General features: G+C 44.1%; 1 protein-coding gene and 1 pseudogene across 1 annotated transcript in view; one reads left to right on the top strand and one right to left on the bottom strand.

Annotated features, from left to right (window-relative positions):
• Positions 1–12,097, bottom strand: part of ITGAM (integrin subunit alpha M) — a 37,323-nt gene extending 25,226 nt beyond the window's left edge. The window contains exons 1-7 of the mRNA XM_007186458.2: positions 12,013–12,097; positions 9,535–9,640; positions 6,678–6,781; positions 6,302–6,372; positions 6,038–6,155; positions 939–1,069; positions 348–493 (exon numbers count right to left, since the gene is read on the bottom strand). Coding sequence (XP_007186520.2) covers positions 348–493; positions 939–1,069; positions 6,038–6,155; positions 6,302–6,372; positions 6,678–6,781; positions 9,535–9,640; positions 12,013–12,040 — 704 coding nt within the window. The 5' untranslated portion in view covers positions 12,041–12,097. The remainder of the gene's footprint in view (positions 1–347; positions 494–938; positions 1,070–6,037; positions 6,156–6,301; positions 6,373–6,677; positions 6,782–9,534; positions 9,641–12,012) is intronic.
• A 7,814-nt stretch (positions 12,098–19,911) lies between these two features.
• Positions 19,912–20,388, top strand: LOC103009824 (40S ribosomal protein S26-like; annotated as a pseudogene).
• The last annotated feature ends 328 nt before the right edge of the window (positions 20,389–20,716 follow it).

Genomic DNA, 20,716 nt, shown 5'->3' on the forward strand with positions numbered 1-20,716 from the left:
AGAGATCAGAGTGAACTTTCTAAAACAAGATATGGGTACGTCTCCCCACTGCTAAAACCTTCAATGGATCCACTGGCTTTTCAGTTGCCTTAGTGACCTGGCCTCAACTGATCTTTCTAGCCTCCCTCTAGCCTTCCCTTCCCTCCCCGCCCCCTTAATCTCACCTTTACTCACAACTTGTATGTCATGAACATACCAGGCACAGTCCCTCCTCCACACGTTTACTCACCCCTCCACCAGAAATACCCTCTACCCCAGCCCTGTCTGAACAACTCCCCTCTTCCTGCAAAGCTCAATGAAAAATAAAACCTCCTCCTTCCATCCTAAGCAAAGAGGGAAGAGCTTACACAACTTTGTGGATCCCTGTGGCTGTGTGTGTCCTCCCCAACAGCTGTATTATTGGCTTCACCAGCAATTCCGGGGAAGGGTTTCTCTTGAAATCATTGAAGGTGAAATGAGTCTGAAATTCTTCAGAGTACTGCATCAAAGAGAACTGGGAACGGGCACCTGGTATTACGCTGGAGAAGGTGTCCCTCCTCCCCCTTAACCATCTCCCAGCAAGCTCTCCATAAATCTTGAAACACTCTAGTCTCCAAATTCCTCCAAATTCTGCCCTGCCCCCAGTCCTTCTGCCTCACCAGGACAGAGATCGGCCATCAGCTCCCACTTCCCAGCACTAGAACTCAGCCAGAGATGACATGTGGGTTTCATGTCCCACGCCAACCCGTATCAATTAGTCTGCCTGCTTTACAGGGGGCTGGAGGAAGGCTGAGGCCACATCCAGACAGAGCAAGGAAGCAAATCATGAAAGAAAACGATGATCAACTGGCAAGTTGGCAACATCTCTAATAAAAGCAGGACAGTAACGTGGCAGCCTGGTTGCCACGTATTTGCCAACCTTATGCAAGCTGTTCCCTAACCTACCCACTGACCCTTACCAAGGTTTTGGACTTTTGGAATTGACTCATCACAGTTGAGACAAAGTTCTTCATCCGCTGAAAGTCTGTCGGGTTGATGCTACCAGAGCCATCAATCAAAAAAGCAATGTCACTGTCTTGCTGAGGGCACCCTGGGGAAAAAAGGAAAAGGAATTGATTACAAGAGACTCAGGGTTCATTTTTTGCATGTCAGCTCTCTGCTGAGCAATGAGAATGAAAGGTGAACAAGATGTAACCCATGTGCCTAGCTAAATAAAAGCATGGGACAGAGTGGTATGGAAAAATATGGTTCATTCTGCTCAAGGCAGTCAGGGAAAGCAGTGCTATCAGAGCTACCTCATGAAGAATAAGAAATAATTTGCCAGAAATACAAAGGGAGAAATAAGTTACAGGAGAAAAAAGGGATAGTGCACATAAACGTATGCTGGATGTCCTCCCTCCAACCCCCCATTCTGCCCCAGCCCCAAATCCACTTTCTACGATTCCCCACTTTGCCCAGAGCTCAGCCCACATGGGACATGTCAACAGGGCTCTTTCAACCTCTGGCTTCTAGCTGTGTTTGCCCAGTAAGAAGCCTCAACAGGAGAACGGAGGGAGGGAAGAGGGTGAGATCAGAGTATTTCCCTCAGCTCCCTTCCTGCAAGGCTGCTCTGGGCCAACCGTGTCCCTGAACGGATCAGTGCTCCTCTCAAGGAGGCCCACTCCCCATGACTCCCTGTCCTTCCAGATTCTGGGGACTTCTGCCTCTCCTTGTCCCATCAGCCTAGGGTGGCAACAGCTCCACTGTTTTTCACCCTGGGTTCCTGGACCATCCCTTGTAGCTTCTTTAGACCCTGCCACACCTTTATAATTAGTCCCTTTCTAAATACAGTTGACCCTTGAGCAACGCAAGGATGAGGGGCCCCCACCCTCCATGCTGTTGAAAATCCGTGTATAACTTCACAGTCTGTCCTTCGTATCCGCAATTCCATATCTGCAATTCTGCATCTGCGGATTCAACCAACCTCAGATCCGGTAGTACTGTAGCACGAATTTAGTGGGGAAAAAATCCACATATAGGTGGACCCACGCAGTTTAAACTGGCCGTTTTTCAAGGGTCCAGTGTAGAAAGGGATAGCACAAAGGATTTTTTAGGTGGTAAAAGAATACTTTCGTATCCTGTTCATGTTGCTGTTTACACAAATCTAAGTGTATCTTAAAATTAATGGAATTGTACATTACAAGGGGAAAAAAGGTCAATTTTACTGTATCATCAGTGAAAAAATGAGATAAAATTACCCAGAAAAAGTACTGGCTTTTTAAAAAATAGACAAGCAGATTCTAACATTTATATAGAAAATAAACAGGGAAGATAAGCCAGAAATTTTCTTGAAAATCTCAAAGATACACTAAGTGAAAAGAATCAAGGTACAATCCAGTGTGTAGAGCACGCTACCTTTTGTGGCACAAAGTGAAGTATACAGACGCCTATGTCCATAATTATTGATACGTGGAGTACCTCCAGAAGAAGCCATGAGACGCTGGTAACAGTAGCTGCCTCTCAGGAAGGAAAGACGAGGCTCGGAGACCCAAGAAGGAGAGATTTTTATGGTATATACCTTAGTGCCTTTTGAACTTTGAACCGAGTGCATGTTTTATCTATTTTTAAGGAAATGAAAATGTTTTCAAAAAGAAGAGTCTGGAACGCTTAAGAGCAAGGATTGAAGAGAGAAACGTGGGGGTGGGAGCTGAAGCCACAGAATTGGATGCAGTCAGACACGAAGAGCACATGGGCAAGAACAGAAGCTGTAATCAGGTGCCCTTAGGTGGGCAGGGGAGGCAGAGGAAGACAGCTTGGAGCTGGAGCTTCATAGAAGCCCTCAGTAGGGGCACAAGCAAGAGAAAGAGAAGAGAGGAGAGGAGAGATGTCTGAAGCCAAGGTGCTGGGAGAAGGAAGAGGTGATCTTCAGGTCACATTGGAAAAGTCAGAGAACATGAGGACAGAATAGAGATTTGGCCTTTAGAGGGTCACAGATGCCACTGGCAACAGCAAGGTCTATATGATGGGTGGGCAGGAGCCAGATGTCAAAGGGCGAAGGATCACAGCATGGGGGCAATGGAGACAAGGAGAGAGATCCCTTCCAAGAAGGTTGGTGATGAAGGGAAGGAGAGAGGGTAGAAGATGGAGAGGAGACTGGGGGAGGGAAGGTAATTTTCATTGCTATCAGTTTGAGTGGTTGATTGTTTTTAAGTTATGGGTAGCATGAGCAGGTTTACATTCAAAGGAAGGGACGGGATTTAGGTTCCTAGAGAGAGCAAGTGATTAAAGATGTGAACCCCAGAGTTGGTGATGCGAGAGAGCCTCAGAAGCCCAGATGGAAGAATTACTCATGGAAAGGACGGGTCTTCCTCTAAAACCAGTGAGACGCTGCCAAGAGTGGTGCCATCGAGGAAATCTGGACAAGGAGAAGGAAGACGTAGAGGAGTTTACACCTGGTAGCCTTGGTTTATTCTGTGAAGAAGGAGGGACGGTTATTGGTTGAGAGTGAAGTACAAAGGAGCTTGAGAAAAAAAAAAAACTGTAAAAGGAAGACATATCTGCCCTTGGTTCCAGAAGCAACTTGGATACAAGCAAAAAGATGGCCAAGCAGTTGAAGAAATTGCTGTCAGAAATCAGCTGGATATGGGACTTCCCTGGTGGCGCAGTGGTTAAGAATCCTCCTGCCAATGCAGGGGACACGGGTTCGAGCCCTGGTCCAGGAAGATCCCACATGCCACGGAGCAACTAAGCCCATGTGCCACACCTACTGAGCCCGCGTGCAACAACTACTGAAGCCTGTGCACCCTGGAACCCACGTGCCACAGATACTGAGCCTGCGTGCTTCAACAACCACAGCCCATGCTCTGCAACAAGAGAAGCCACGGCACTGAGAAGCCCGCACACTGCAACGAAGAGTAGCCCCCGCTTGCCACAACTAGAGAAAGCCCACGCGCAGCAACAAAGACCCAACACAGCCACACACACAAAAAAAGAAATCAGCTGAATTAAAAGATTCATTCACTCACTCTCTTTCAATCAGCAGACGTTTGGGGAACAAGGGTAAGGAGTCACCAAGATGGTCCCCAAGATTCTCACCTCCTGATATTTAACGCCCTTGCATAATTTCCTCATCTTGATTGTGAGCTGGAGTTTTTATTTATTTTTACTGAAGTATAGTTGATTGACAATATTGTGTTGGTTTCAGGTGTACAGTAAAGTGATTCAAGTATATTTTTCAGATTATTTTCCATTTTAGGTTATGACAAGATATTGAATGTTGTCCGCTGTGTTATACAGTGAATCCTTGTTGCTTATCTATTTTATGTGTACTAGTGTATATCTGTTCATCCCAGACTCCTAATTTATCCCTCCCACTCCCCTTTCCTCTTTGGTAACCATAAATTTGTTTTCTATGTCTGTGAGTCTGCTTTGTTTTGTATATAGGTTCATTTATATTATTTTTTAGATTCCACATAGAAGTAATACCATGTAATATTTGTCTTTCTCTGACTTACTTCACTTAGTGTGATATTCTCTAGGTCCATCCATGTTGCAGCAAATAACATTATTTCATTCTTTTCTGTGGTTGAGTAGTATTCCGTTGTTTCTGTTTATGTGTGTGTGTGTGTGTGTGTGTGTGTGTGTGTGTATATATATATATATATATATATATCACATCTTCTTTATCCATTCTTCTGTTGGTGGACACTTAGGTTGCTTCCATGTCTTGGCTATTATAAATAGTGCTGCTATGAACACTGGGGTCCATGTGTCTTTTTGAATTAGGGTTTTTGTCTTTTCCAGATATATGCCCAGGAGTGGGATTGCTGAATCATATGGTAGCTCTATTTTTAGTTTTTTAAGGAACCTCCATACTGTCCTCCATAGTAGCTGTACCAATTTACATTCCCACCAACAGTGTAGGAGGGTTCCCTTTTCTCTACATCCTCCCTGTGAGCTGGACTTTTTGACTCACTCCCAAAGAATACAATATGTCAGAAGTCTTCTGAGATTAGATTATAAAAGACTGTGACTTCCATCTTGGGTTCTCACTCTCTCTTGCTCTCTCACTGCCTTGTTCACTCACCCTGAGGGCAGCCAGCTGCCATGTTGTGAGCTGTTCTGTGGGGAAGCCCATGGGACAAGCAAGTGAGGGAAGCAGCCAGCCAGCAGCCAGTGTGGACTGAGGCCCTCAGTCCAACCATCTTATAAGTGAGCTTGGATGTGGATCTTCCCCTAGTCAGGCCTTCAGATGAGACCACACCCCTGGTTTGACAACTTCAAGCTCATGAGAAACCATGAGACAGAGATACCCAACTAGGCTGTGTCCAGATTCCTGATTCACAGAAACTGTAAGATAATTAATGTTTCTTGTTTTAGGCTACTAAGTTCAGGGGCAATTTGTCAAGCAGCAAGTCAACAAACTCAACAAAATCTCTGCCTATCACAGAGCCTACATCCCAGAAGAAAGGACATTTAAGAAATAAGTAAAAATATGGATATATAGGTATGAAGAGGGCAAAGCAGGGCAATGTGGTAGGAAGTGATGGTGGAAATGATTAGAAGAGTCCCTCAGGGAAGGTCTCTCTGAAGAGTTAACATTTGAGCTGAGATGACAGTAATAGGTTGTCAGCTGAGATCTGGGGAAAGAGCATGCCAGGCTGAAGGAATAGTGAGTGCAAAGCCCCTGAGGCAGGGACAGCTTGGTGTGGTTCTTGGAGAAGAAAGGCAGCTGGAGCACAGTGACTAAGGTAGGAGGGTTGGGAAAGAAGTTGGAGAGGTGGACGGGGGCCGCACCAGCTAGAGCCTCAAAGGCTACAGTCAGGCACTATGGCCAGGCTGAGTCCAGGCACTAACTCTAAGGACAATGGTTGAGACATTGTCTCACAAAGATGGGTGGTTATATCAGGACTTTCCTCAAAGCGCAAGATCCTAGCACCTCTCCAGAGCCCCTCTCTGCATTGGAACCCAGTTCCCTCACGCTTCTGTACCAAGACTTTTAAATAAACCCCCAGACTATGAGCCCCTCAGCCCAGTCCTGCCAGCCCCCTCCAGTCTCATGCTGCTCGTCTGTACCCACCTCTCAGGGCCTCTGGGAGCCGTCTGAGTTGCTGCTGTAGGTCAGATCCAAACAGGAAGCAGAAGCCGTTCACATAGGTGTTCTCCTTGCAGATTTGCTGCCCGGTGGGGCCACAGGCCTAGGGAGCAGGGGATAGGTGGGAGGGGCTGTCCCTGCTTCCTGTCCTTTCACCCCAGCACCTCCACCCACCAAGACCCCAGCCCCAGCAGTCTTAGGCCCCCAATTCCTTCCCTTGGGACACTCCCATGACCCAAGGCAACTCACCAGCAGCTGGAAAGGGTTGGTGGCGAACGCCAGAGTCAGGCCCAAGGACATGTTCACAGCCTCCGGGGGGACTGAAGGGACAGATATATACATGGTCACCCTCGGGGATGGACGGGACTGTGTAAGAACTGGACAGGGGATGGACAGGAACCTCAGCCAGGGAGACATGGAGGTCTGAGGGGTTCAAGGAGGCACGTAGGTCATGGAAAGGGACACAGAGGGGTGTCTGAGGGTGCCCGCATACAGCTCAGAGGCCAGGGAGCTGGCTCCCTGGGCCCCCATCACAGATCCCAAGACAAAGGCAATGTCTGGCAAGTCCAGGTGTGTGCAGAGGTAGAACCCTAGCCCTAGGTCCCAGCGAGGGGCAGTGACTCACCCTGCAGGGGGATGGGTTCACACTTGCCCATGCTGCAGTCGCACTGGTAGAGGCCGCCCGTCTGGTTAGCAGCCTTTATCTCCTGGGGGGCTCCAACCACCAGCCTGGGGGACAAGAGAACGCTATGACATCTGGGGAGAGAAGGAGACCGTGGAAGTTCCGCCACCCAAAATAAAAGTGGGGGAGCCAACCTCACAGGGATTCCCCAACTCCCAGAAATAGGAGGAAGATTCAGCAAAGAAAAACATGGGAATTTTTTTTAACTGCTGATTGTTTATTGTGAATATTCTCGTAATCCAGTCATTTGAATTCCCAGGGGTCATTTCAGTAAATTCAAGAATTTCCAAATCCTGAAGGCCAAACAGTGAAGGTAGACAGTCTACCTTCCCAACTTGGAATCACTTCCCTGTTCAGGCAGGGATGCAATATTGCACAGAGGACAGGAATAGAGGCCTTGGAGTTTTACTGCCTGAAATTAAAATTTAGTCCCACCCTTACTTCCTGTGTGACCTTGGGCAAGTCAATTAATTACCTTATTGTGCTTCAATTTTCTCATCTCTAAAATATGGATAATAGCAGTACCTACCTCAAGGTTATTATCAGGATTAAATGAGTTAATCCATGTACAATCCAAAAGTGGGAAAATGTTTAATCTTGGAGTGAGAAGGGCCTCTCTAAGAATGACATAATACCCAGAGGTCATTTTAAAGTGAATACATTCAACTCCACAGTCATTTTAAATAAAGTTCTGTATCTGATCAACTACCAAAAGCAAAGTCAGAAAACAAACGATAAATCGGGGGAGGGAGGTGAGCAACTCACACCCCAGACTACTTTCCTCAGTATAGTCAGAGCTCCCACAAACCAGTAAGGAAAAAAAAACAAACCAAGAGAAAAATGGGCAACAGATAAGAAAAAAATGTTCACAGGAAAGGAAATAAATCTCTCCTTAAAAAAGAAATGCAGGGCTTCCCTGGTGACGCAGTGGTTAAGAATCCGCCTGCCAATGCAGGAGACATAGGTTCGAGCCCTGGTCTGGGAAGATCCCACATGCTGCGGAGCAACTAAGCCCGTGCGCCACAACTACTGAGCCTATGCTCTAGAAGCTTCGAGCCACAGCTACTGAAGCCCACGTGCCTAGAGCCCGTGCTCCACAACAAGAGAGGCCACCGCAATGAGAAGACCCCATGTGGCCATAAATTAATTAATTAATTAATTTAAAAAAAAAAAAGAAATGCAATTTAAAACTAAATTGCGATACCATTTCTCACCTGTTCAATTTACAAAGATCGTAAGTTTGCTAACACTTTGGGTTGGCAAGTGGGTGGGGAAGTAGGTGTTTGCATAAACTTCTGGTGTGAGTGCAAATTGTTGCCACCCTCAAAGAGAGTAATTTGGAAAAATCTATTAAAATTACATATGCACATGTACCCTTGGATCCAACAATCCTAGTTCTAGGAATTTACTTCCAAAATATACTTGCACATGTACAAAATGCCAACATTGTTCATATAGCAAAAGTTTGGAAACAATCTAATGTCCATTAAGAAGAGATTTGGGGACTTCCCTGGTGGTCCAGTGGGTAAGACTTCGCGCTCCCAATTCAGGGGGCCCAGGTTCAATCCCTGGTAGGGGAACTAGATCCCACATGCTGCAACTAAGAGCCCACATGCTGCAACTGAAGATCCTGCATGCCGCAACTAAACATGCCGCAATGAAAATCCTGTGTGCCGCAACTAAGACCCAGCACAGCCTAAATAAATAAATAAATTTAAAAAAGAGATTTAAATGTAATATAAATGTAAATTACAGTACTTCCAAATAATGGAATATGATGTAAGCATTAAAAAGAACAAGTAAGCTCTTTTTTCATTTATTTGGTAAAATCAGCAAGCTCTATTAATTAAAAAAAAAATGCAAAGGACAGTGTAGAGCAGAGGCCAGCAAACTTTCTTCTAGAAAAATAACATTATTTCCATAAATATTATTTCTGTAAAAGTAAATATTTTAGGCTTTGCAGGCCATAGAGTCTCTGTCCCAGTCTCTCTGTTCTGCTACTATAGCTCCAAAACTGCCCCAAAAAATAAATGACCAGAGATTATCATACTAAGTGAAGTAAGTCACACAGAGAAAAATGATGTAAATGAACTTATTTACGAAACAGAAATAGACTCACAGATTTCAAAAACAAACTTACGGTTACCAAAGGGGAAATGTGAGGAGGAGAGATAAATTAGGAGCTTGGGATTAACACACACACACTGCTATATATAAAACAGATAACCAACAAGGACCTACTGTATAGCACAGGGAACTCTACTCAATTTTCTGTAATAACCTATATGGGAAAAGAATCTGAAAAAGAATGAATATATGTATATGTATAACTGAATCACTTTGCTGTACATCTGAAACTAACACAACATTGTGAATCAACTATACTCCAGTAAAATTTTTTTAAGTATTGGAAAATAATAATAATAATAATAAATGACAAGTGGGGAGTAGGGGTAGCCAAGTGTCAATAAAATGTATTTACAAAAATAGGCAGCAGGTTGTAGTTTGAGTATAATGTGTGCTACAAATTGTGTGCAGGATGATGTGGAGGTCTGTGCACTGTAGAATCTCTCTGAAAGAACACATGAGAAACCATTCAACAGGGACCCTGCTAGGGAGGGAATTGGGAGAAGGGAGTGAGGAAGAGACTTTCTTACTATCACACTCTTTTGTATCTTTTGAATTTAGAACTCTGATAAATTAAGAAAAAAACAAATCAAGGAAATTGTGATTTTTTTTTCAGGTATGTTAAGCCTTGGAGGGAAAGTGTGTGGGCAGGGAGTCCCCCTGTGGCCCTTACCGGGATCCCTCAAGCTGGACCACGCTCTGCCCGAAGCCCCTTGCATTGTTTTGGAAGATGACTGCATTTTCCGTGTCCAGGTTGAACCCGTGACATAAGGCCAAGGCTGGAGGGAGAACAAGGGGGGCGGGAGTCAGGAGGAGAGAAGGAGACAGTTAAGAAAGCAGCCTGGGGACTTCCCTGGTGGCGCAGTGGTTAAGAATCCTCCTGCCAATGCAGGGGACACGGGTTTGAGCCCTGATCCAGGAAGATCCCACATGCTGCAGAGCAACTAAGCCCGTGGGCCACAACTACTGAGCCTGCGCTCTAGAGCCCGTGAGCCACAACTACTGAGCCCACGTGCCTAGAGCCCATGCTCCGCAACAAGAGAAGCCACCGCAATGAAAAGCCTGCGCACCACAACAAAGAGTATCCCCCGCTGGTCCCCCGCTGGCCGCAACTAGAGAAAGCTCGCAGCAACGAAGACCCAATGCAGCCAAAAATAAATAAATAAATAAATAAATTTATTCTTTTAAAAATAAAAGAAAGCAGCCTGCTCTCCTGCCCCAAGCATCTTCCTGTTGGGATTCACCCTAACCCAGCATGGACATGGGTGCCTCCCAGGTCCCAGCCTGGAGCAGAGGTCACCACACTTTTTCTATAACGGGCAAGATAGTAAATATTTTAGACTTTGTGGACCAAGAGGCAAATGGAGTCTATTACGTACGTACCTATATAAGAAAAGAGGTAATGCATGTCTACAAATTTTTCATGAAGGAAATTCAAAATATAATAATTGAGTACAATTTTTTTTGTAATACAAATTTACTGATGAGACAAGTGGAATTCTTTAGGAGAAATAACATTGCACGCCATTCAAAGCTAGTGTTCAAAGTGATTCAAAGTTAGTGCTCCCTGTCATGAATCGATTATAAATGTTCATCTGGGACCTATGGCTCCAGGTTGTACAAAAACACATGGTGGGGCTTCCCTGGTGGCGCAGTGGTTGAGAATCTGCCTGCTAATGCAGGGGACACGGGTTCGAGCCCTGGTCTGGGAAGATCCCACATGCCGCGGAGCGGCTGGGCCCGTGAGCCACAATTACTGAGCATGCGCGTCTGGAGCCTGTGCTCCGCAACGGGAGAGGCCGCGGTAGTGAAAGGCCCGCGCACCGTGATGAAGAGTGGCCCCCGCTTGCCACAACTGGAGAAAGCCCTAGCACAGAAACGAAGACCCAACATAGCAATCAATCAATCAATCAATTAATCAATAAATAAATAAATAAATAAAATCTTAAAAAAAAAAAAAAAAAAAACACATGGTGGAGCCCTCATCTTATGCCCACAGAGGACAGTTTGCTGACTCCTGGCCTAAGAACCACCAACAGGGTGTAATGGAAGAAATTTTCACGTATTGAGCTATGGGGGAGTCATTCTGGCTTATACATGATTTAGCTTGAATTTTATGCTAACTAAAACAGCCTGTGTGTAGCCTATCAAACATACATCGTACAACTATTCTAATAATTAAAGAAAAGCATGCATTGTCCAGAAGTAAAGAACGTCCATGTTAAAAATAAAGATTAAATGCCTCCCTTCCTGGGACACCAGTGCCACTACTCCTTTGATGATAAGACTCCCAGGTGCCAAGTCCATACTGACTGGCTGTGCACATGCTGATCTGTTGCTTGTTTGGTTTGGTTTTTAACCTTGAAGGAATGTATCCCTGACTTGTTTGATGTTCTTTGTTCTGACAAGATATAGAACTGTGCTGAAAACCACGCTTCTCCGGAACAGTTCCTCAGAGTTCTCTGAGAGGCTGTCTCCTGGGCTATAGTCCTCAGTTTGGCTCAAAGAAAACTCTTTTCTTGTTTATTGATTATTTCCATCAACAGGTGCATTCAGCCCCTCTCTGAGCCCCACCCTGGGTTCCCACCCCACTGATCTGCCCAACAATCAAGTTCCTAAAGACTCAAGTAATTTCCTTCCTATGCAACTTTCAAGCATTTCTTTCCCTTCTCTGGCTCTTAGTCCACAAAACACAGACACAAAGGGAAAAAAACTTGAATCATTTTGATCAGTCAGTCATTCAACAAACATTTACACCTGCGTCCTTGGAAAAGAGGAGACCAATAGGAGGAGGGGAGGTGGAATCCAAGAAGATACACTCCAAGAAGAGAAGCCAAGACCTGCTGTGCACACTTAGATGTGTCATTTCACCTCTCGGGTCCGCAGTTTCCTCCTCTGTGAAGAAGGGACCAGCCAAACCCCCTTGCCATGGACCCCCTAGTCCATGAATTGAGTCATTTATCCAAGCTTCTCTGCTTATCCCATCTTGGTCTAGCTCTACTCTGCTTCTTGAATCCCTTAACCTTCCCCCAATCCCCTTTGTCTCTCCCAGCCTAACTCCTAAATATTCTGTACCCTTTCTCTCCACAAACTCACAAACCCAAAAATTCCCCTCCTCCTCACTGTGAGGACCCCCCAACTCCTGGCGCACCTGTTAGTAGAAGGACTCTGTGAGTCATAGCTGGAGAGAGCAGGAGCCGTGAGGCTGCAGGCACCACTGAGCCACTTCAAGGAAGCCACCAAAGCCAGAAAGGACTGAAAAAGGGAAGTAGGAGGCAGAAGTCTATCAGAGACTCAAAGGAAGAGGACGGAGGCTCAGTGAGCACACAGCCCTGCCAGACCTGCCCCCTCTACCCAGCCTCCCGGCCCAAACCATCAGGGCCGCTAACCCATAGGTGGCTTTTTTTGCCCACTTGCTTCTAGAAACATTATGAACAGCAAAGCACAGACTTATGACCTGGCCCCCAGAACATGTCTCCCTGAAAGCACGCTTTGCAAAATGTCCCTCCCTCCTGCCCAGGAAAGTGGGAATACCTGTCAGCCAGAGCTATCCTCCTGTGTGGCCATCAGTAAGGTCAACTCAGGTACAGAGAAACCCGGTGCTTTTTTTTAATATAAATTTATTTATTTATGAATTTATTTTTGGCTGCGTTGGGTCTTCGTTGCGGCGCGCAGGCTTCTCAGTGCAATGGCTTCTCTTGTTGCAGAGCACGGGATCTAGGCGCGTAGACTTCAGTAGTTGTGGCGCCTGGGCTTAGTGGGTCCGTGGTATGTGGGATCTTCCTGGGCCAGGACTCGAGCCCGTGTTCCCTGCATTGGCAGGCAGATTCTTAACCACTGCACCACAAGGGAAGTCCTCTACGCGGTGCTTTTTTTAATATTATTTTGCTTTAAAAAAAAAAAGGAGGGGGGGCTTCCCTGGTGGCGCAGTGGTTGAGAATCTGCCTGCCAATGCAGGGGACACGGGTTCGAGCCCTGGTCTGGGAAGATCCCACATGCCGCGGAGCGACTGGGCCCGTGAGCCACAATTACTGAGCCTGCGCGTCTGGAGCCTGTGCTCCGCAACGGGAGAGGCCGCGACAGTGAGAGGCCTGCGCACCGCGATGAAGAGTGGCCCCCGCTCGCCGCAACTAGAGAAAGCCCTTGCACAGAAACGAAGACCCAACACAGCCATAAATAAATAAATAAATAAAGAGTGAATGGTGGGGGGGAAAAAAAAAAAAAAACAGCCTCAGGACTTTTCTGGTGGCTCAGTGGTTAAGAATCCGCCTGGACGACCCAAAACCTATGGGACGCAGCAAAAGCAGTGCTAAGAGGGAAGTTTATAGCAATACAAGCCTACCTAAAGAAACAGGAAACATCTCGAATAAACAACCTAACCTTGCACCTAAAGCAATTAGAGAAAGAAGAACAAAAAAACCCCAAAGCCAGCAGAAGGAAAGAAATTATAAAGATCAGGTCAGAAATAAATGAAAAAGAAATGAAGGAAACAATAGCAAAAATCAATGAAACTAAAAGCTGGTTCTTTGAGAAGATAAACAAAATTGATAAACCATTAGCCAGACTCATCAAGAAAAAAAGGGAGAAGACCCAGATCAATAGAATTAGAAATGAAAAAGGAGAAGTAACCACTGACACTGCAGAAATACAAAAGATCATGAGAGATTACTACAAGCAACTCTATGCCAATAAAATGGACAACCTGGAAGAAATGGACAGATTCTTAGAAATGCACAAACTGCCAAGACTGAACCAGGAAGAAATAGAAAATATGAACAGACCAATCACAAGCACTGAAATTGAAATTGTGATTAAAAACCTTCCAACAAACAAAAGCCCAGGACCAGATGGCTTCACAGGTGAATTCTATCAAACATTTAGAGAAGAGCTAACACCTATCCTTCTCAAACTCTTCCAAAATATTGCAGAGGGAGGAACACTCCCAAACTCATTCTACGAGGCCACCATCACCCTGATACCAAAACCAGACAAAGATGTCACAAAGAAAGAAAACTACAGGCCAATATCACTGATGAACATAGATGCAAAAATCCTCAACAAAATACTAGCAAACAGAATCCAACAGCACATTAAAAGGATCATGCACCATGATCAAGTGGGGTTTATCCCAGGAATGCAAGGATTCTTCAATATACGCAAATCAATCAATGTGATACACCATATTAACAAATTGAAGGAGAAAAACCATATGATCATCTCAATAGATGCAGAGAAAGCTTTCGACAAAATTCAACACCCATTTATGATAAAAGCCCTGCAGAGAGTAGGCATAGAGGGAACTTTCCTCAACATAATAAAGGCCATATATGACAAACCCACAGCCAACATTGTCCTCAATGGTGAAAAACTGAAACCATTTCCACTAAGATCAGGAACAAGACAAGGTTGCCCACTCTCACCACTATTATTCAACATAGTTCTGGAAGTCCTAGCCACAGCAATCAGAGAAGACAAAGAAATAAAAGGAATCCAAATCGGAAAAGAAGAAGTAAAGCTGTCACTATTTGCAGATGACATGATACTATACATAGAGAATCCTAAAGATGCTACCAGAAAACTCCTAGAGCTAATCAATGAATTTGGTAAAGTAGCAGGATACAAAATTAATGCACAGAAATCTCTTGCATTTCTATACACTAATGACGAAAAATCTGAAAGTGAAATTAAGAAAACACTCCCATTTACCATTGCAACAGAAAGAATAAAATATCTAGGAATAAACCTACCTAAGGAGACAAAAGACCTGTATGCAGAAAATTATAAGACACTGATGAAAGAAATTAAAGATGATACAAATAGATGGAGAGATATACCATGTTCCTGGATTGGAAGAATCAACATTGTGAAAATGACTCTACTTCCCAAAGCAATCTACAGATTCAATGCAATCCCTATCAAACTACCACTGGCATTTTTCACAGAACTAGAACAAAAAATTTCACAATTTGTATGGAAACACAAAAGACCCCGAATAGCCAAAGCCATCTTGAGAACGAAAAATGGAGCTGGGGGAATCAGGCTCCCTGACTTCAGACTATATTACAAAGCTTCAGTAATCAAGACAGTTTGGTACTGGCACAAAAACAGAAATATAGATCAATGGAACAGGATAGAAAGCCCAGAGATAAACCCACACACATATGGTCAACTTATCTTTGATAAAGGAGGCAAGCATATACAGTGGAGAAAAGACAGCCTCTTCAATAAGTGGTGCTGGGAAAATTGGACAGGAACATGTAAAAGTATAAAATTAGAACACTCCCTGACACCATGCTCAAAAATAAACTCAAAATGGATTAAAGACCTAAGTGTAAGGGCAGACACTATCAAACTCTTAGAGGAAAACATAGGCAGAACACTCTATGACATACATCACAGCAAGATTCTTTTTGACCCAGCTCCCAGAGAAATGGAAATAAGAACACAAATAAACAAATGGGACCTAATGAAACTTAAAAGCTTTTGCACAGCAAAGGAAACCATAAACAAGACCAAAAGACAACCCTCAGAATGGGAGAAAATATTTGCAAATGAAGCAACTGACAAAGGATTAATCTCCAAGATTTACAAGCAGCTCATGCAGCTCAATAACAAAAAAACGAACAACCCAATCCAAAAATGGGCAGAAGATCTAAATAGACATTTCTCCAAAGAAGATATACAGATGGCCTACAGACACATGAAAGAATGCTCAACATCATTAATCATTAGAGAAATGCAAATCAAAACTACAATGAGATATCATCTCACACCGGTCAGAATGGCCATCATCAAAAAATCTAGAAACAATAAATGCTGGAGAGGGTGTGGAGGAAAGGGAACACTCTTGCACTGTTGGTGGGAATGTAAATTGATACAGCCACTATGGAGAACAGTATGGAGGTTCCTTAAAAAACTACAAATAGAACTACCATATGACCCAGCAATCCCACTACTGGGCATATACCCTGAGAAAACCATAGGTCAAAAAGAGTCATGTACCAAAATGTTCATTGCAGCTCTATTTACAATAGCCAGGACATGGAAGCAACCTAAATGTCCATCGACAGATGAATGGATGAAGAAGATGTGGCACATATATACAATGGAATATTACTCAGCCATAAAAAGAAATGAAATGGAGGTATTTGTAATGAGGTGGATGGAGTTAGAGTCTGTCATACAGAGTGAAGTAAGTCAGAAAGAGAAAAACAAATACAGTATGCTAACACATATATACGGAATCTAAGGGAAAAAAAAAAAAAAGGCCATGAAGAACCTAGTGGCAAGACGGGAATAAAGACACAGACCTACTAGAGAATGGACTTGAGGATATGGGGAGGGGGTGGGGTGAGATGTGACAGGGTAAGAGAGTGTCATGGACATATATACACTACCAAATGTAAAATAGATAACTAGTGGGAAGCAGCCGCACAGCACAGGGAGATCAGCTCGGTGCTTTGTGACCACCTAGAGGGGTGGGATGGGGAGGGTGGGAGGGAGGGAGATGCAAGAGGGGAGAGAAATGGGAACATATTGTATATGTATAACTGATTCACTTTGTTATAAAGCAGAAGCTAACACACTATTGTAAGGCAATTAAACTTCAATAAAGATGTTAAAAAAAAAAAAAAAGAATCCGCCTGGCAATGCAGGCGACACGGGTTCGAGCCCTGGTCCAGAAAGATCCTTCATGCCGCGGAGCAACTAAGCCCGCACGCCACAACTACTGAAGCCCATGGCCTAGAGCCCGTGCTCTGCAACAAGAGAAGCCACCGCAATGAGAAGCCCATGCACCTCAACGAAGAGTAGCCCCCTCTCGCTGCAACCAGAGAAAGCCCGCACACAGCAACAAAGACCCAACGCAGCCAAAAAAAAAAGAAAGCCTCAAACTCTTTTGCCCTGGAATTTTCACTTCCAAGAATTTATCCTAAGAAATATCTGAGAATTACAGTCAAAGGTGTCTGCACAAGCTGTTTTCAAAGACACAGGAGCATATCTTCATGAAATTACATAGAACACCAAACCATACTTGTGTGTGTCTGCTAATGTGATCCACAAGCCAATCATTTTTCATTCTCTCTCCAGCATATTTTCTCTTGCCCTTAGTTCTGCTTTCTTAATAACCAGAGCAAAGAAATGTGTGTGCTCTGAAAAAAATTCCATTAAAATTCTGAACATTTTGTTTTAAAATTACCTGTTTAAAAATACGTATGTGTGATGAGGATGAGTATAATTTTTGTGACTTTCTGTCTGAATTAAAAAAAAAAAAATCCCACAAGGACTCAGAGGAAAAGAATATACAAATCAATTTTCACTGCAAAGTAAAGGAGCTGTTACAGTGGAGGATTACTGGACTGAATGTCAATATTATGACATAGTATAAGTGTGTTTCATGTTTGGTAATTGCAATCATTGTTGCTTTTGTTGTGGTCATCCATGTACAATGCTTGGTGTCAGTCTATCTATCTCTTGTAAAAATAAAATACAGTGTGTGTGTGTGGAAAAAAAAAAAAAAAAAAATACGTATGTGTAGGAAAACCAAAATGTTAATAGTGGTTGTCGCTGGATCATAGGACAATGGGTCTGTTCTACTCTATTGCTGCAGAGCAAACTACTCCAAATAAAACGGCGACTTTTTTTAAAAATTTATTTTATTGAAGTGTAGTTGATTTACAATGTTGTGTTAGTTTCTGGTGTACAACAAAGTAATTCAGTTATACATATACAGAATAGTTTGCATCTGCTAATCTCAAATTCCCAGTTCATCCCTCCCCCATATCCCCTCTCCCTTGGCAACCACAAGTCTAAAACAGCAACTTATTGTGTCGTGGTGCTGTGGATTGTCTAGCCTCAGCAGTTCTCACTAGGGAATCTCAGATGGCTGCAGTCAGATCGTGACTGGGGCTGGAGTCCTTGAAGGCTCAGCTCGGCTGGACTTTCAAAACAGATCACTCCCATGGCTGGAAGTTGGTGCCATGGGCAGGCCAGGAGCTCGGTTGGAGTTGTCACCTGCAGGACCTCCATGTGGCCTCTCTATGTGGCTTGGGCTACTCACAGCATAGTGGTTAGACTTCAAGAGCAAGTATTCCAAGAGATAAGAATTGAAAGTTCCCAGTCTCTTAAGGTGTTGATCTGGAAACTGTCACAGAGTCACTTCCACTATATTCTAGTGGTCAAGCAGTCACGGAGCTCGACCACATTCTAAGAGAGGGGGACAAAGATCTCACCTCTCAGTGGGAGGTGTGGCAAAGAATTTGTGATCAACTTTAATCTGCCACAGGGTGATTTTAATTTTCTTCTATATATATGTGTGTACTTAAAACTTTTATACAAAAAAAAAAAAAGAGTGACGTTTATAATCAGAAAGAAAAGAAAAACACCAATAAGTAATTTAAACAACAAAGGGCCCATTCTTGTTAGCAGGAAAGGAGGCTGAGGAAAAAAAAATAAGACCATTGGATCAGGATGAGAAGCTACCAACCAGGGTGTGGGGACATATTTTAATAAATAAGCTGGCAGGACTTCCCTGGTGACACAGTGCTTAAGACTCCGCACTCCCAATGGAGGGGGCCTGGGTTCGATCCCTGGTCAGGGAACTAGATCCCATATGCATGCTGCAACTAAGAGTTCACATGCCACAACTAAGGAGCCCACATGCTGCAACTAAGACCTGGCGCAACCAAATAAATAATTTTTTTTTAAAAAAAAAGAATGAATGCAAAAATAAATAAATATATAAATAAGCTGGGTTTGTTTTTGATAAAAAAACTTTCACACTCTGATCACCACAAGAGGTTGCTCGGATATCACGGCCCCTCTGTGCCCTTAGCAGAGGCCAAGGGCCCACTTTAAAGGCATAGGCAATATCTCAGAAAGATTGTCCAACCCCCAGAGCTTTTCTTAATGACCCACCTTATGGTGTGCACCTGACCAGGTAACCACAGGTGGGCACCTAGCTATAAGCTCCCATCCATCCCCTACCCCTACTCTTGACGAAAGCTTACCTTGGGTTCCCCTGTACATGAACACTGAGACAAGGGGAAGTAATTTATTTGAGAGGTAATCCAGGAAACACTGGTGAGGAAGTGAACCCATAAAAGCTGTGAGATGAAACAAGTTACTGCTGTGGATGATCGGAGCTCAATACACTGAGGAACTCTGAAATCCAGGGCAGAACATGCCTCAGAGTTATCCACTTGAGAGGAGAGGGGGCTAGATTTTTATCCACAACTCACATTAGCTATCAGTGGAGGGCTGCTCTCCGGGAAAGCCTTACTTCTCTGGTGCATCCAATTTGCCCTGCACCCAGGCAGAGAAGGCTCCAGGAGCCGGAGAGAGCCCTCAGGCAGGCAGGTACTGGCAGCTGGAAACCTGGCCAGCTTGCATGAGAATGATAAACACTGATGGGACGTGAATGGAGCAACTGCAGTGTCTGCTACAGATACTCAGATATTTTTTCATAACACTCATTATTACATGAAATTATATTACATATTTATGTAGTTTATCTATGTCTGACTCCCCAACTAGAGTCTATAAGCTCCAGAGAGCAGAGATTCTTGTCTGTCTTGCTCATCACTCTATTTCCAGTGCACAGAAGAGTGCCTGGTTCGTAAGAGAGATCCCCCCCACCCCTCCCTCAGAGAGAGAATTCTGGAAAGAGGGCAGGGTAGCAAGTTCCTCCCCAACTAGATAGCAATTGTACCAGAAGAATCTCTCTGATGTAACTATTTAGGAGCTCTGAGTCTATAATGCACCAAAAAAAAAAGACCTGTGGTTAATTTCAGTGTATTTCAGCTCTTAGCACTGTAGCAGCTACCAACCGCTCACTAACTGCTATCCCACGGCAAGCTTTGCAGGAGCAGGTTGCATGAAGCTTGTAGGAACCAAGGTGTCAAGAACCCATCCGTTTATGATGCCTATCATGGAATCTTAACTACAAAATCTTCAAAACTTGAAATAATTTGAGTGAACCAGTGTTCCTAACATCAAATCAATCTAAATAGAGCATAAGGCGCTTTGCTGGGTCAGGTTAAAAACAACCACCATGCTCTCTCGCCTCCTCGCTTCCAAGACGACCAGGAAAAGAAGGAATAATGGTCGTGCCTAAAAGGGGCGCGGCCACGTGCAGCCTATTCGCTGCACCAGCTGTGACCGATGCGTGCCCGAGGATGAGGCCGTTAAGAAGTTCGTCATTTGGAGCATCGTAGAGGCCGCAGCCGTCAGGGACATTTCCAAAGCGAGTGTTTTCGACGGTGAGTGAGCTCCTGGCGCGAACTGTCCTATATGCTTCCCAAGCTGTATGTGAAACCGCATTACTGCGTGAGTTGTGCCATTCACCGCAAGGTAGTCAGGAATCGTTCTCGGGAAGCCCGGAAGGACCGAACACCTCCACCCCGATTTAGACCTGCTGGTGCTGCCCCAGGACCTCCACCAAAGCCCATGTAAGGAGCTAAGTCCTTAAAGACTAAAGAAATACGGTCCCCTGGAAAGACAATAAAATGGAAATTATACTTTTAAAAAACCCCACCATTTGCTTAGTGATTTACAGGTCCCTTTCACAGACATAATCTCTTCTGATACTCAGGCTCAAACTATGAGTTAGATGCTATTATTAATTCTAATTATCATCTTTCTTGTGCAGAAGTTCTTTTGTTTCATGTGGCCAAATTTATTATTAGCCTTTTCTGTAACTTGTTTAATAAATCTCCAGAGTTAGAAAAATTTTTTTCATCTATATATTCTTCTCAAATACTTCTTTTACTTCAGTTATTTAACTTCTTACTTTGTGTACTGTTGAATTTTTTGTGTGCAGTGTGAAACAGGGAATCCAGTTTCATTTTTGTCCATAT

This window comes from Balaenoptera acutorostrata, chromosome 15 (genome assembly GCF_949987535.1).
Source record: "Balaenoptera acutorostrata chromosome 15, mBalAcu1.1, whole genome shotgun sequence".
Lineage (NCBI taxonomy): Eukaryota > Metazoa > Chordata > Mammalia > Artiodactyla > Balaenopteridae > Balaenoptera > Balaenoptera acutorostrata.